Raw genomic sequence first — 14809 nt, forward strand, 5'->3', positions numbered from 1 at the left:
GTCCCACACATACCCACTCCCTCCCCTCTATCAATATCCCCACACATTATCCACGGCGGGATGACTAGCATTTATTATTGCACTTAACACTTCAAAGTAATATCTCAACAGCCTTGAAAGAACCACACATCCTATCGTGTCTGACTTATGACTGCTCAGACACATCCTGCTCTGCTCCGGCTGCCAGGGAGGGGTTCATTGGGCTGCTTTACAAACGGACAGGCTGCAGGGGAGGGTCAAGTCTCGCCCGACCCCGTTTTCTTTCCCCCAGATCAGAGGGAGGAACCGAGCAGTGGGTTCTGAGCGGACGTCGGGTTCGTAGCTGGGCCGGAACCGCGGACTCGGATCAGTTCCCAGGATCCCTGCGCAGGGAGCGGACCGGCATGTGGGATGTCAGGGCGAGGGGTGGCAGGCAGTGTCTGGAACTCGGGCTTAGCTCCCTGGAAGCTCGGTTCCGATGAGCCGCACAGGAAAGCTGTCGGTTCTGTTTGCACGACAGAAACAGGGCAAGAGACGGGAAGGAAAGCCAGAGGCGGGAGAGCGGCGCGCGATGGACTGCGCGCGCGGGGAGCCCGCCGAGGGGCTACTTCCGGCCCGCGCTCGGGCTCCTGGGGCCGGCGGCTCCGACTTCCCAGCCTCCCCGGTGTCCGTTGGAGCTGTGTTTTACTTGTTCCTATTTCCGGCTTGAAGACCGCTAGCAAACGTAATTTAAAAAAGAAGCACTTCCGGAGGGACGTTTCCTGGCGGCCGGAAGTAACTGGAACGTCTCACGTTCCCCTTTTTACGTCGTTCTCGCGATGCCTTGTGGGAGTTGTGGACCTGGGTGGGCGGTGCTGCGGGTGAGCAGGCCGGGCGTGGGGTGCGCGGACCCGGCGGGGAGGGGTGCGAGGGCGGGGCGGGGCGCGGGGTGGGTGGAGGAAGAGGAAATGAAAGCGGGGGGAGGGGAAGGGGGAAAATGAGAGGACGGGGGGGGAGGGGCGGGACGGGGTGTGCGCGGACGGGGCGGGGCGTGAGCTGACGGGCGGCTTTTCCCGTCTGGTTGGGCACGAGGTTGTGCATCTGACTCGCCTCACTTGAGGTACAAAGACCTTTAATTCGGTTAAAAATTTTACTTGATCCCTACTACCTATTTTGTACTATTTTTAAAGGCTTTCTTCCACGAAATATATGTAAATAAGACAAGTGACATTTGTTGTTTTAAAACAAAAAGCATAAAAAGAAAACAAAAGTGGTATGGTGATGGAGTTCCTAAGGCATAAACTAAAAGCCCCGTTTCTGTACCTGCCCAGCTCCCACCCTTAAAAGGAAAACATCGGCTTTTTAAAGGGGGCGGGGGGGGGGGGAGTATAGGTGCAGACGTACGTGTTACTAAAAAGTGCAGAAAAAGATAATGCCTTCATAGTCTCTTCAGCCTTTTCCATCTGATCCATTTAGAGACGCACAGAGAAAGCTACCTTACTTTTTAAAATGGCCACTAGATAGTGTACATTCCGTAAATACCATAATGTATTCATCCGCTGCCCTCTTCTTCACCCACTGAAGGACATTTTGGCTGCTTCCAGTTTTTTCCTGTTGCAAAGAATTTTCAATGATTGCCTTGGGACATATTTTGGTGTAAAGCCTCAGGGTTCATTTGTAGAGAGACAAAACTGCCCAGGCAATGAGACACATGCTGATAAATACCGCCAAATTGCCAAATTGTATCAATTCACACCCTTATCCAAAAATGTATGAAAGTGCTTACTTTGTCATTTATGCTTTATCATTGGATAATATCAAACGTTAGAAATTTTGCTTCTCTGATGGGTGAACCACTTTCTTTGATTAGCAGTTTCATAATTATGAATAAGTTTGCACTACTATTGATATTTATTGGCCATTTGTTTTCCTGAAAGCAGTCATATTCTTGGCCCAATTTTCTTAAATATTTTATTTATTTATTGTTATTTCAGAAAGAGGGTGGGAGAGGGCAACAGATAGAAACATCAACGATGAGAAAGAAGCATTGATCTGCTGCCTCCTGCATGCTCCCCAGGGGGAGTCCAACTGTGACCTCCTGGTTCATAGGTTGATGCTCACCCACTGAGCCACACCAGCTGGGCTGATCTCCAAATTGTTAAGGCTCCCAAATGGCAACAACTAAGAGACCAAATTACTTTCATGGCTTCAGCAGGAACAAACATCTCTCTGCAGCTATACCCACATCCTCCTGAGTAGGTTAACCCTATAGGAAAGGACCAGGTACATGATTAATGGGTACCAGGAATTGAACCTGTGACCCTTGTGTGCTCCTGCCAGTGCTCTAACCATTGAGAACACCAGCCAGGGCTGCTTCCTTTTTTTTTTTATTATTGCTTGTTTTTTGTTTTGTTTTTAAATATATTTTATTGATTTTTTACAGAGAGGAAGCGAGGGGGATAGAGAGTCAGAAACATTGATGAGAGAGAAGCATCGATCAGCTGCCTCCTGCACACCCCCCACTGGGGATGTGCCTGCAACTAAGGTACATGCCCTTGACCGGAATTGAACCTGAGACCCTTCAGTACCCAGGCCAATGCTCTATCCAGTGAGCCAAACCGGTCAGGGCGCTTTTTTTTTTTTAATTAAAATAATAGTATATGTTAATCTTAGCAAATGTAGATGAGTAAAAAGAATAAAATATAAGTCACCTGTGGCCCTATTATCTAATGACAACAGATCTATTTTGGTGTATCTACCTTCTCATATTTTATAAATATACTAGAGGCCCAATGCACGAAATTCATGCAAGAGTCAGCCTTCCTTCCCTCTGGCCACTGGCAGGCACCCAGGACCCAGGCTTCCCTCACAGCCCTGGCTTTGTCCAGAAGGACAGAAGGACATCCGGAAGGATGTCCGGCCTAATTAGCTTATTATGCTTTTATTATTATAGATTATTATAGATATACAATGTATGTATATATAAACTTTATAAAACTGGAATCATGCCATACCTACTTTTAAAATGTAAATTTCATATTTTTTACTTTTAAAATTGAGATGAATTTGATATAACTTATACCCAGTAACATGCATAGGTCTTAGCGCTCTGAAGTTTTACATAGTACATATTGTTTTCTAATTTTTTTCACCTAACATTTCCCAGGCATTAACTATGTTTCTACATAATTTTCAGTGACTACATGGTACATTGCAGAATGTGAGAATATGGTGGTTCAGGAAAAAGAGCTTCGAGTTGCATTTCATAAAACATGAGTGAGTGATTACCAAAATTCTTTTCACAATTTTCTTTTTGTTTTTCAGAAGAACGTTAAAGCATTGTTCTGGCTCTTCTCAAGATGGAGAATAAAGGAGCAATATTTTATTTTTCTGATCAATATTGTCTAGTGTTTGAGGGAATTCATATCACTTTTCTTTTTAATTGTGGTAAAATATATATAACATAACATTTACCATTTAAACTATTTTAAGTGTACAGTTCAGTGGAATTGAGTACATTCACATTGTTGTGCAACCATCACCACCATCCATCTTCAGAATTTTTCTAATTTTTCCAAACTGAAACTTCATGCCTTTTAAACACTAACTCTTCCCCACAGCCCCTGGAAATTTCTATTTTTCTTTCTGTATCTATGAAATTGACTCTTCAAGGTACCTTATATAAGTAGAATCCTACAGAATTTGTCCTTTTTTGTCTGACTTACTTCACTTAGCAAAATGTCTTCACTTAACTTTATCCATGTTGTAGCATGTGTTAGAATTTCCTTCCTTTTTTTTTCCTTTTTTTTTTTTTCCAGAGAGGAAGGGTGAGGGAGAAAGAGATAGCAGCATCAATGATGAGAGAATTATTGATTGGCTACCTCCTACAGGCCCCCTAGTAGGGGTTGAGCCTGCAATCGGGAACTGAACTGTGACCTTCTGATTCATAGGTTGATTCTCAACTACTGAGCCACACCAGCTTGGGTTCCTTCCTTGTTAAGGCTGAAGAATATTCCATTGTCTGTATATACCACATTTGTTTATCTATTCCTCTGTCAGTGGACACTGGGTTGCTTCTGGCTATTGAGAATAATGGTATTACGAACATGGGTATACAGATATCTGTTCAAGTCCCTGCATTCAAATCTTTTGGGTGTGTACCCAGAAGTGCAATTGCTGGGTCTTATAGTAATTCTATATTTAATTTTTTGAGGAATCACCATCCTGTTTTCCATAGCAGCAACTTTACATCATTTTAAGACAATTTTCAGCTATTTTGGTTAGGCTTTTGTGATACCCACATAGGCCTTCAAAACCTCAAGGGATGTGAAATTTCTAAAACCAAATTAATTACTTTATTTATAAGTTCCATACAGAACTTTTAGCAAGAGAGGATATATAGTGAAGGATTGGTGAAAATGGTGCCTCACTACTTTATTTCTCTTCAGAAATAAGCTTTAAAAAAGATGTATATAGGTGGGCTCAGTGAAAAAGTATTTTTTCCAAGGTGATATTTATGGGGGCATTTAAAGGGTTAAGGCAGTTACAGTTTTGTATACCTCACCACTCATCTTCTCTAAATCCTAGACCTGACCTGCATTTCCTAGGGCCACGGTGAGCTGAAACACAGGTTCCCTGCATCCACTCCAGACCAGACACATTCTTGAGTCTGGAGAGAGCCAGCCCAGGAGAAATGGTACAGCAAATCCACCCTATCATCATAGAGTTATTTTTCTCACTTTCCTATTTTATTTCACGATTTTAATTGGTTTTATTTGTTTGCTTCCCTCCATCAGAATGTAAGCTCCCTAAGAACCCAGAGTTATTTAGCATACCTTTCCTACCTTCATGCTGGGCACAAAATAGGTCCTTAATAAATATTTGTTGAATGAGTAAATGATCAAATGAATGAAAATTTGCTTTCTGAGTCTATTTTCTTTTATTCTATTTAAAAATTTTTTGAAATTTTCTAAGTTCACAGGAAACCACCCACTACTCATAGCTAACAAATTCTAAGATTTTAGCATATTGCTTCAAATTTTTCTTTTATCATTTATAAAGAAGGAAAAAGAAAAAAAAATATAGGAGATGGAGAGATGGCTCACTTGGGGAGTGTGTAAAAATGGACAGTCTTTGTTTATCCAGAAGAGAGTGTTTAATCTGCATCACTTATATAAACTCAAACTACAAGTCCCAGGCAGCACTGCAACAGTTTGGTAGGGTCTATTATTTTTTTCTTCTGTAAACAGCCAATGAAAGGTAGTTTACACAGGTCTTGGATGACATCTGGTGTGTGTATTGGCTGTGTCCAGCCTTAAACCTTGTTAGTGCAGGTTGGAACATGCTGCTGTAAACCAGATTTAAAAGGCTTTTTCTGTTCATTCGCAGCTCATTGTGCCTCTTGTTTCAGGGCAAGAAGAGTTGATTTAGTGATCTAAATGGACGCGATACTGAATTACAGGTTGGAAGACACTGAAGACTACTACACGTTACTGGGATGTGATGAACTGTCTTCGGTAAGACAGTGAATTATGCTGTTCTTTTTCACAACAGTATTTCAGGTTTTATTTAAGATTTTAACTTTGAAATTTTAGTCACATTGCCTAAAAACCTAATCTTGTATTATTTTAAAGTACCTTTGGCTCAGAGAAAATTAAGGATTTAAATGTGCATTGGGTCTTTACTTGAATAGTGTCTTCTTGCAGTGTTATGGGTATTTGTGATTGAATATGTGTATTGCCATAGACTCTATTTCAAATATACTAAAAATAGATATTTGAAATTTTGTTGTAATTGCTATTGACTGTGTTTCATAGCATACATAAGTGATAGCTTTATTATGGCAATTTAAATTTTAATTGAGATGAAATGTAATTTTCTAGTAATTGGTGATTTTAAAATGTTTTATTAAAATGTGTACTGTTATGTGAGTAGCTAAATTATGCAAACCAAGAAGCATCCTTTTATGTTAATAGTTCAAATTGTGTAAGAGAAATTACTTCTAAAAAAAAAAAAAGAGAAATTACTTCTTAAAAGGGTGGCTTCTGATACAAACCATGTGAAAATTCTGTAGTTTTTCACTTGATCCATAATAGAATAATGTTTTAAAGGTCCCCATAGACAATTACAAAGGTTGTAAAAGTTTTTTAAATTATGGGAAACTCATTTATAATTCTATCTCCAATGGTAACAGTGTTAATGTTTGGCATATTAATCTTCAGTCTTTTTCCTATACGTATTTTTTTTTTAAATATATTTTATTGATTTTTTACAGAGAGGAAGGGAGAGAGAGATAGAGAGTTAGAAACATCGATGAGAGAGAAACATCGATTAGCTGCCTCTTGCACATCTCCCACTGGGGATGTGCCCGCAACCCAGGTACATGCCCTTGACCGGAATCGAACCCGGGACCTTTCAGTCCGCAGGCCGACGCTCTATCCACTGAGCCAAACCGGTTTCGGCCCTATACGTATTTTTGAAGACATGATTGGGAGGATATTTTTTTTTAAATTTTATTTTATGATTGGGAGGATATTATATATACTTGTTGGTTCTTGCTTTTTATCCACTAACATTATAACAAGGATTTCTTCATGCTATGAAACATTTTTCATACATATTTTAATGATCACATAATTTTATTGTACCACAATGGATGTTCTGTTATTGTTACAAATTTTATTTATTTCTAGTTTTCAAAATTTTAAATATTGAGATGAATATGAAATATATTTTAATTATATTATTGCATATATTCATATTATTTATAAGTCTATATTTTAAAATATATTTTATTTCATTACTAAAATATAGCTTTTAAAATAAAATATTTTAAAGCAAAATATTTTTTCTATTTAATTTTGTTTTATATGGCTGGAGTTTAGTAATAAAATGAAATTAAATGCTATTTTGTGTATTGTAGACTAGAATGCTATATTGGACACAAAGGATTAAAATATCTACCATCATAAAAAAAAAATATCTACCATCATCACTTTGAGGAGTTTACCTTGAGTACCTTGTAGTTACACACACACACACACACACACACACTAAACAGGTTATAATGCTCTTTTAGGTGCATATTTCTTCTTTAGGATAATATGTTACTCTTGCTTACTTTTGTGGTGATTTTGCTTATAGCGAGTTTGAAAGCTTATTACCATTTTTACCATGTGTTATTCATACCTTGGATTCTACTATTGCCAAATAATTTTTGAAGGAACTTTTTAAAATCAAAGGAGCATAATCAAACTTGATAAGTTTCACAACTTGGGTTAAAAAATGCTGTCATGCTAGGTTATAAAGAATCTTTACATCTCCATAATAAATCTTTCGACTGTTTAGTCAGTCTCTTGTAGTTCTGTTATTGTCTTTTTAGTCTACACAGGAGGAGGATTAATTTTGAATAGACTAAAAAAATGGTCCTGTTGTTTATTTATAATGCTTATAACAGTTTAATTTCATGGTTAGCAGTTATAGTCATACTTCTCTGCATATACTGTGGGATATATTAAACGGATAAAAGCATTATACTCCTTCTTCTAGATGCATTTTACTGATTCTATCAATGGCACAGAAGTGTAGATAACAATCATTTGTTTAAAATGAAATGACCTTCCATAATTTTGTCAATTCTTTTTATATGTATCCTTCCCATTTAAAAATATCTTATGCCAATTTTGAGTAGTGTGACATTTCCTTTACTTGATTTGTATTGGATGGATTTCCTTTACTTCAAATATTCCTTGATTTGATGCTCTGAAAAATTGACCATAACTGTTCATATACCAAAACAATTTAGCAGTTATAATTTCAAAGCCACTTGATATTTTAATTTTTATAACAATTGAGTTGAGACATACATAATTCTTTTAAAAATATTTTTATTGATTTCAGAGAGGAAAAGAGAGGGAGAGAGAGATAGAAACATCAGTGATGAGAGAGTATCATTAATCAGCTGTCTCCTGCACACTCCCCTACTGGGGATCGAGCCCACAATCCGAGCATGTGCCCTTGACCAGAATCGAACCCAGGACCTTCCAGTCCACAGTCCAACGCTTTATCCACTGAGCAAAACCAGCTAGGGCATTCTTTAAAAAATAAATAAATAAATAAATAAATAAATAAAAATATATATGTATGTATATATTAATTTCAGAGAGGAAGGGAGAGGGAGAGAGAGATAGAAACATCAGTGATGAGAAAGAATCATTGATTGGCTGTCTCCGGCACTCCCCACACTGGGGATTGAGCCCGCAACCTGGACATGTGCCTTGACTGGGAATTGAACCGTGACCTCTTGGTTCATAGGTTGATGCTTAACCACTGAGTTATGCTGGCCGGGTCACACATAATTTTTTTGCTTTAGTATATAGTTTTTACAATTTACAGCTTGTGTTAGAAATTAATTAAATGACAAATGTAAACTGTGGGAGGATTTCCATGCTATTGAGTAGAAACCAACATACCTCCCATTTAAAAAACATTTATAAAAGTTTGAGTCCAAGTCAGTCAGCGTTTCCTTCCTATATCAGATTTTACACAAAAGACACATGCTATAATATAACATCTTCTAAAGTCCTTAATGATGCAGACACCACACACTGGTGGTATAAGGCCTTCTTTCTGGTGTGGATCTTATTTGATTTTTAAAATATTTGGTCACCATTTTACGGTAATGATAAGAAGACTTCTTGATTTCAAGATTTCATGGACTTGAATACTGAGCATAAACTCATGAAGGGAAACGCCTGTTTCTTTTTTCTAGTTCTTTTTCTTGTTGACTTCAAACCACCTGGGTTTAAATCTTACAATTTACTAGCTGTGCAACTTTGGGAAAATTGCTTAACTTTCCTATGCCTTGGTTTCCTAATATTCAGTTGGGGATAATAATAGTACCCACCTCATAGGGTTGTTGTGGGGATTAAATGAGACATAATATAGAAAGTGCTTAGAATGGTGCCTGGCACATAGTTGTAGTTGTGGTATGGTGTTGTTTTGGCCTCACAGTAATACTTGGAACTTTGTAAATTTATCCTTATTCTATAATTCACATTAATTTTTAAAAGTTCACATTATTTAAAAATGATTTGTAATAGATACATATTTTTAAAATATGTTTTTTTAATATTTTTTATTGATTTTTTATAGAGAGGAAGGGAGAGAGATAGAGAGTCAGAAACATCGATGAGAGAGAAACACTGACCAGCCGCCTCCCGCACATCCCACACTGGGGATGTGCCCGCAACCCATGTACATGCCCTTGACCGGAATCGAACCTGGGACCCTTCAGTCCATAGGCCGATGCTCTATCCACTGAGCCAAACTGGTTTTGGCTTTAAAATATGTTTTTATTGATTTTTTTTTTAGAGAGAGGAAGGGAGTGGGAGAGAGAATGAAACATCCATAAGAGAGAAACATTTATGGGCTGCCTCCTGCATGCCCCCTACCTGGGCAGGGAATTGAACTGGCAACCTTTTGGTGCATGGGATGACATTCAACCAAGTGAGCCACACTGGGCTAGCATCTGGAGTTTTGTGTGGAAAATGCAGTTTCAAACTAATTGAATTGAAATGATGGGTACTAATTAACCCATTTATTAAAATGAGTTTTGTCTTTTCCTCAACATAAAAGTTTCCATTACTAGATTCAGTTCATTCTTTTAATGAATAAATCACAATTTTCAGAAAGCTCCTATTATATTACAATCATACTATTTGAAGTACATCTGTCAGTCTGTAATCAAGTATTTATTCAACACTTGGCATTCGGGCAGTCTTAGAAGCAATGTGGGCTGGGGGGGACAAAACGGGAAGGTGAGACATGGTATGAGTATATAAGGAATTTAACATCCAGTTGAGGAGCCAAAGCTAATACACAGGAAACAATTTGAGAACAAATAAGCACTGTGTTATATGGTACTGTCTATAAGTGAAATGGGAATTAGAGAGAGAATATATGAAAAGACTTCAGAGAAGAGATGGGGCTTGAAATGATCTTACACGGTCAAAATTTAGATGACAGAAGGAGAGACATGGGGCATTTGTGTGGCCAGGGAAAGCTAGACAAGATCTGTCCAAGTGGGAATCAGATCAGTCCTTATTGCATACTAAAGTATTTCCTGGCACAGATCAAAATATTGTGCTAATAGGATATGGAAAAGATAAGTTTTTAAGTTTTAAAATTTAATTTCTAAAATTAGATTATCCTATCTAATAAAAGGGTAATATGCAAATTTACCATCACTCTGTCACAAATATGGCGGCGCCCATAGCCACAAGATGGCGGCGCCCAGTTCCCTCAGCCCCGCCAGAGTCCCTCAGTCCTGTGAGGATGGCTGCTGAGAGCAGGCAGCATGAGTGGCCTGGTTGAATGCTTGCTTCGTCGCCGTGGCGACGAGGCAAGCGTCTTGCCCAGGCCATGGAGGGCCTCTGAGCCGCGGAGAGCCTCTGGGCAGTGGGCGTGGAGCAGCCAGGCCCTGTAGAGAGCAGAGAACAACGGGGAGGTTCATCATATCAAGCCGTCAGGGCTCCTGGATTGGAGAGGGTGCAGGTCGGGCTGAGGGATGCCCCCCGCACCCCACCCGTGCACGAATATTGTGCACCGGACCTCTAGTGTTTAATAAGGAAATATGGAGTATGAAGAGAGCACAAAGAAAAATGCCAACTTAGATGCCTAATATTTAGGTTTATGACATGCATAGCAATTATGTGTGCATATAGATATGCTATGTCTGTCTGTCTGTCTGTCTATCTATCTGTCTATCTAAAAGCTTAAGTGACCGAACAACCAAATGACCTGACCAGTTGACCAGTCACTATGACATGCACTAACCACCAGGGGGAAGACGCTCAGTGCAGGAGCTGCCCCCTGATGGTCAGTGCGCTCCCACAGCGGGAGTGCCACTCAGCTGATCAACCGTCCAGGTGGCCCACCAGCCCTGTGGCAGCCACTCCCTCCCTCAGTAGTCTTGCAGGTCCAATCTCCGGAGAATGGGCCAGGCACTGATGGACTGGCACCGCTGGCACAATCCCAACAGTGACACTGGTTTCCTGGAAGTCGGCCTCGGGCATCGTGGCCACTTCCCCTCCCTAGATGCTCTGCAAGGAAGAAATGATATAAAAGCGGCCTCCAGGTGGCTCCTGACAACTGGCGCGAATGTCAGCTGGACAGATCCGGATCCCAGGCCAACAAGAGGATCCCACCACCTGTCTGGAGGGCCAGTCACATCCCGGACTCCCCACCTCCTTGGGATGGGTGCCAGATGCAGGGCTCATGGCTGGCGAGTGCTGCTCTGGCGGGGGAGGCTGGGGCGGGGGGGGGGGTGGAGGTGGCGGGGGGGAGGCTGGGTGGGTGGGAAACCCCAGACATAGAAACATGGAACAAACTGATGAATCTCAGAGGAAGGTGAGGAGGGGAGAGGGTGGGAAGAGATTAACCAAAGATCTTATATGCATACTAGAGGCCCGTGCACGGATTCATGCACTAGTAGGGTCCCTAGGCCTGGCCTGTGAGGGGTCCCAGATTGCAAGAGGGCACAGGCCAGGCCAAGGGACTCCACCAGGGGTCTGATTGGGACTGACTGGGCATGAGCCCGCAGCAGGTGCAGCGGGGCTGGGATGAGCGGGAGTGGCAGGCAGGAGCTGCAGGTGGCACTGGACTGCTGGTTTTGGCCCAATCCCTGCAGGCCAAGCCGAGGGACCCCATCCATGCACAAATTCGTGCACCGGACCTCTAGTATATTATATAAATAAGTGCATGCATGTATGTGTACATATTTGTATGTGTATTTTTATATGTTTGAAATTAGATTGCCTGATTTCAAATCCTGGCCACTTACTATCTGTATGACCTTGGGAAAATTATTTAACTTTTCTATGTCTGGTTTTCTAATTTTCAAAATGGGAATAATTGTAGTCCTCACCTCATGGAGTTATTGTGGGAATTAAGTGAGACACTATATGTAAAGTACTTAGAGCAGTGCTTGGCGCACAGTAAGTCTCAATACATCTTAGCTATTATTATTGTTATTACTAGAGGCCTGGTGCATGGATTCGTGCACTGGTGGGGTCACTTGGCCTGGCCTGTGCCCTCTTGCAATCTGGGACCCCTCGCAGGCCAGGCCTAGGGACCCCACTAGTGCACAAATCCGTGCACGGGCCTCTAGTTTGCATATAAGATCTTTGGTTAATCTCTTCCCACCCTGCCCCCTCCCCACCTTCCTCTGAGATTCATCAGTCTGTTCCATGTTTCTATGCCTGGGGTTTCTGCTCTTGCATTGAGCGTCTGCCCCTGGTGGTCAGTGCACATCATAGCCACCAGTCAGTTGGCTGGTCGCATAGGCTTTTATACATAGAGATTATTATTATGACACATGTATATATGTGTTCATATATATACATATGTTACATCATTCCTTTTGAGGTTAAACATGGATTTATGCTGCAAAATATGCATTGTAGCTTACCTTTTTCTCATAGAAATGCATTATATAAATTATCTCAGGTTATTAAAAGTTTTCTATTATAAGATGATTTTTTAATGACTGCAAAATATTCCAGCCTATAGCTATATTACAGTGAACTGTAACAAATGTCTTATTATGGAGACATAGTTTTTTTTGTTTACAAAGTATAGCATGAACCTTCTTATAACTGAATTCTTTTCCTACCTTGGATTATCTCCTTAGCCCCGTGGTCGGCAAACTGCGGCTCGCGAGCCAAATGCGGCTCTTTGGCCCCTTGAGTGTGGCTCTTCCTAAGCCATAGGAGTACCCTAATTAAGTTAATAACAGTGTACCTACCTATATAGTTTAAGTTTAAAAAATTTGGCTCTCAAAAGAAATTTCAATCGTTGTACTGTTGATATTTGGCTCTGTTGACTAATGAATTTGCCGACCACTGCCTTAGACAGATTTCTTAAATTGGAATTGTTGGATCAAAGAATATGAAAAAATATACATATATCTCAATTGCTTTCCAAGAAATTAGCTCCAGGAGAGCATGAGAATGCTTAGTTCTTTGCACCTTCAATAACACTGGATGCTATCATTCCTTGGATGTTCTGCTTTATTTGAGTACAGATAAAGTGGAATATTTTTATATGTTTACTGGCCCACAGGGTAGGCAGTTTTCCAGACCATTGAACATTGGCTTAGGAAGTCGGGATTCAGTGGACCTTGCTATGGAGGGCCTCACCTGCCCACGGGTTGCACTTGGCACTGGGTACATGGGGTGGAGATGCCAGGAGGTTAATAAAATGTGTCCAAGACAAAGTAGCCCAGTTTACCAGTTAGTTTAACCAGAACCAGCCCTACATAAGAGATTTATGATAAACTTTATAACAGTAAAACTGTGAAAGGTAATGAAAGATACATATGGACTATTCTTAATTTTCTAAAATTTGCAAAATATAGAAGTCTACACTAATAAAAGACAAACATGCAAAATTGACCATACCTTTGCTATGCCTTAAGCCATGCCCACCAGCCAATCAGAGTGACTATATGCAAATTAACCCAACCAAGATGGCAGCCGGCAGCCACCGAGCTGGAGCGAGCAGGAGGCTTGGTTGCTCCAGTAATGGAGGAAGCCAAGCTTCCCACAGCCGGCTGTATCCTCTGCAAAAGGCAACAAAGTTTCAATTATAGAAGGTAAATAAATTCCAGAATAAAAATAAAAAGAACAAAAGGAGAGGCTGGGAGCTTCCATCACCAGGGGGCTTGGCCAGCCTGAAAACGGCCCTCAGCCCCTCACCCAGACTGGCCAAACCTCCATGGGGTGCGGGTCCCCACTAGGGAGGGGTTGACCAGCCTGCAAACAGCCCCTCATCCAGGCTGGCCAGGCATCCCAGTGGGGACCCCCACCCTGAAGGGGGTATGGCCAGTCTGAAAACGGCCCTCAGCCCCTCACCCAGGCTGGCCAGGCACCTCAGCGGGACCCCCACCCTGATCCGGGACACACTTCAGGGCAAACCAGCCGGCCCCCACCCATGCACCAGGCCTCTATCCTATATAATAAAAGGGTAATATGCAAATTGACCCTAACAGCAGAACGACTGGGAATGACTGGTCACTATGACACACACTGACCACCAGGGGGCAGACGCTCAATGCAGGAGCTGTCTCCTGGTGGTCAGTGTGCTCCCACAGGGGGAGCTCTGCTCAGCCACAAGCCAGGCTGCCAGCTGCCAGCACAGCAGTGGTGGTGGGAGCCTCTCCCACCTCCTCAGCAGCAGTAAGGAGGTCTGACTACAGCTTAGTTCTGCTCCCTGCTGGTAAGTGGACATCCCCTGAGGGCTGCCGGGCTGCCAGAGGGATGTCTGACTGCCAGCTTAGGCCTGATCCCCCAGGGAGCGGGCCTAAGCCAGCAGGTGGACATCCTCTGAGGGGTCCCAGACTGCGAGAGAGCACAGGCCGGGCTGAGGGACTCCCCCGAGTGCACAAATTATTGTGCACCAGGCCTTTAGTATACATATAAAGAAGAAATGATCATACACATTAGCACTATGGAGAATTAACTCTTTTAAGTATTTGCTTCCAAGGGCTAATAGCAGAATGATTCCTAATGGGATTGGAATAAAAAAATAAAATAACAATAAAAACCCAAAATTTCTACCATTGATAGATAGGTATGATTTTATCCATTTATTAACATCCCCACCCCCAAGATATATACATATATATGTAAAAAATGTGCCTTGAAGAATATAACCTTTTATCTTGGGAGAAGGAGGGTAAAGGAGCTTTTCTTTTTTTTTAAAAAAAATACATTTTATTGATTTTTTTACAGAGAGGAAGGGAGAGGGATAGAGAGCCAGAAACATCGATGAGAGAGAAACATCAATCAGC

At 41.4% G+C, this 14809-nt stretch overlaps 1 protein-coding gene across 5 annotated transcripts in view; it reads left to right on the forward strand.

Annotated features, from left to right (window-relative positions):
* Positions 1-703: 703 nt before the first annotated feature.
* The window catches only part of DNAJC12 (DnaJ heat shock protein family (Hsp40) member C12), a 59493-nt gene continuing 45387 nt past the window's right edge, over positions 704-14809 (forward strand). The window contains exons 1-3 of one of the 5 annotated variants that reach the window (XM_059662580.1): positions 704-839; positions 3155-3234; positions 5347-5474. In XM_059662580.1, coding sequence (XP_059518563.1) covers positions 5397-5474 — 78 coding nt within the window. In that variant the 5' untranslated portion in view covers positions 704-839; positions 3155-3234; positions 5347-5396. Of the gene's footprint in view, positions 840-3136; positions 3235-5297; positions 5475-14809 lie in introns of those variants that run through there. The other 4 variants (XM_059662577.1, XM_059662581.1, XM_059662579.1 and 1 more) reach the window with 4 other exon arrangements.

This window comes from Myotis daubentonii, chromosome 13 (genome assembly GCF_963259705.1).
Source record: "Myotis daubentonii chromosome 13, mMyoDau2.1, whole genome shotgun sequence".
Taxonomy (NCBI): domain Eukaryota; kingdom Metazoa; phylum Chordata; class Mammalia; order Chiroptera; family Vespertilionidae; genus Myotis; species Myotis daubentonii.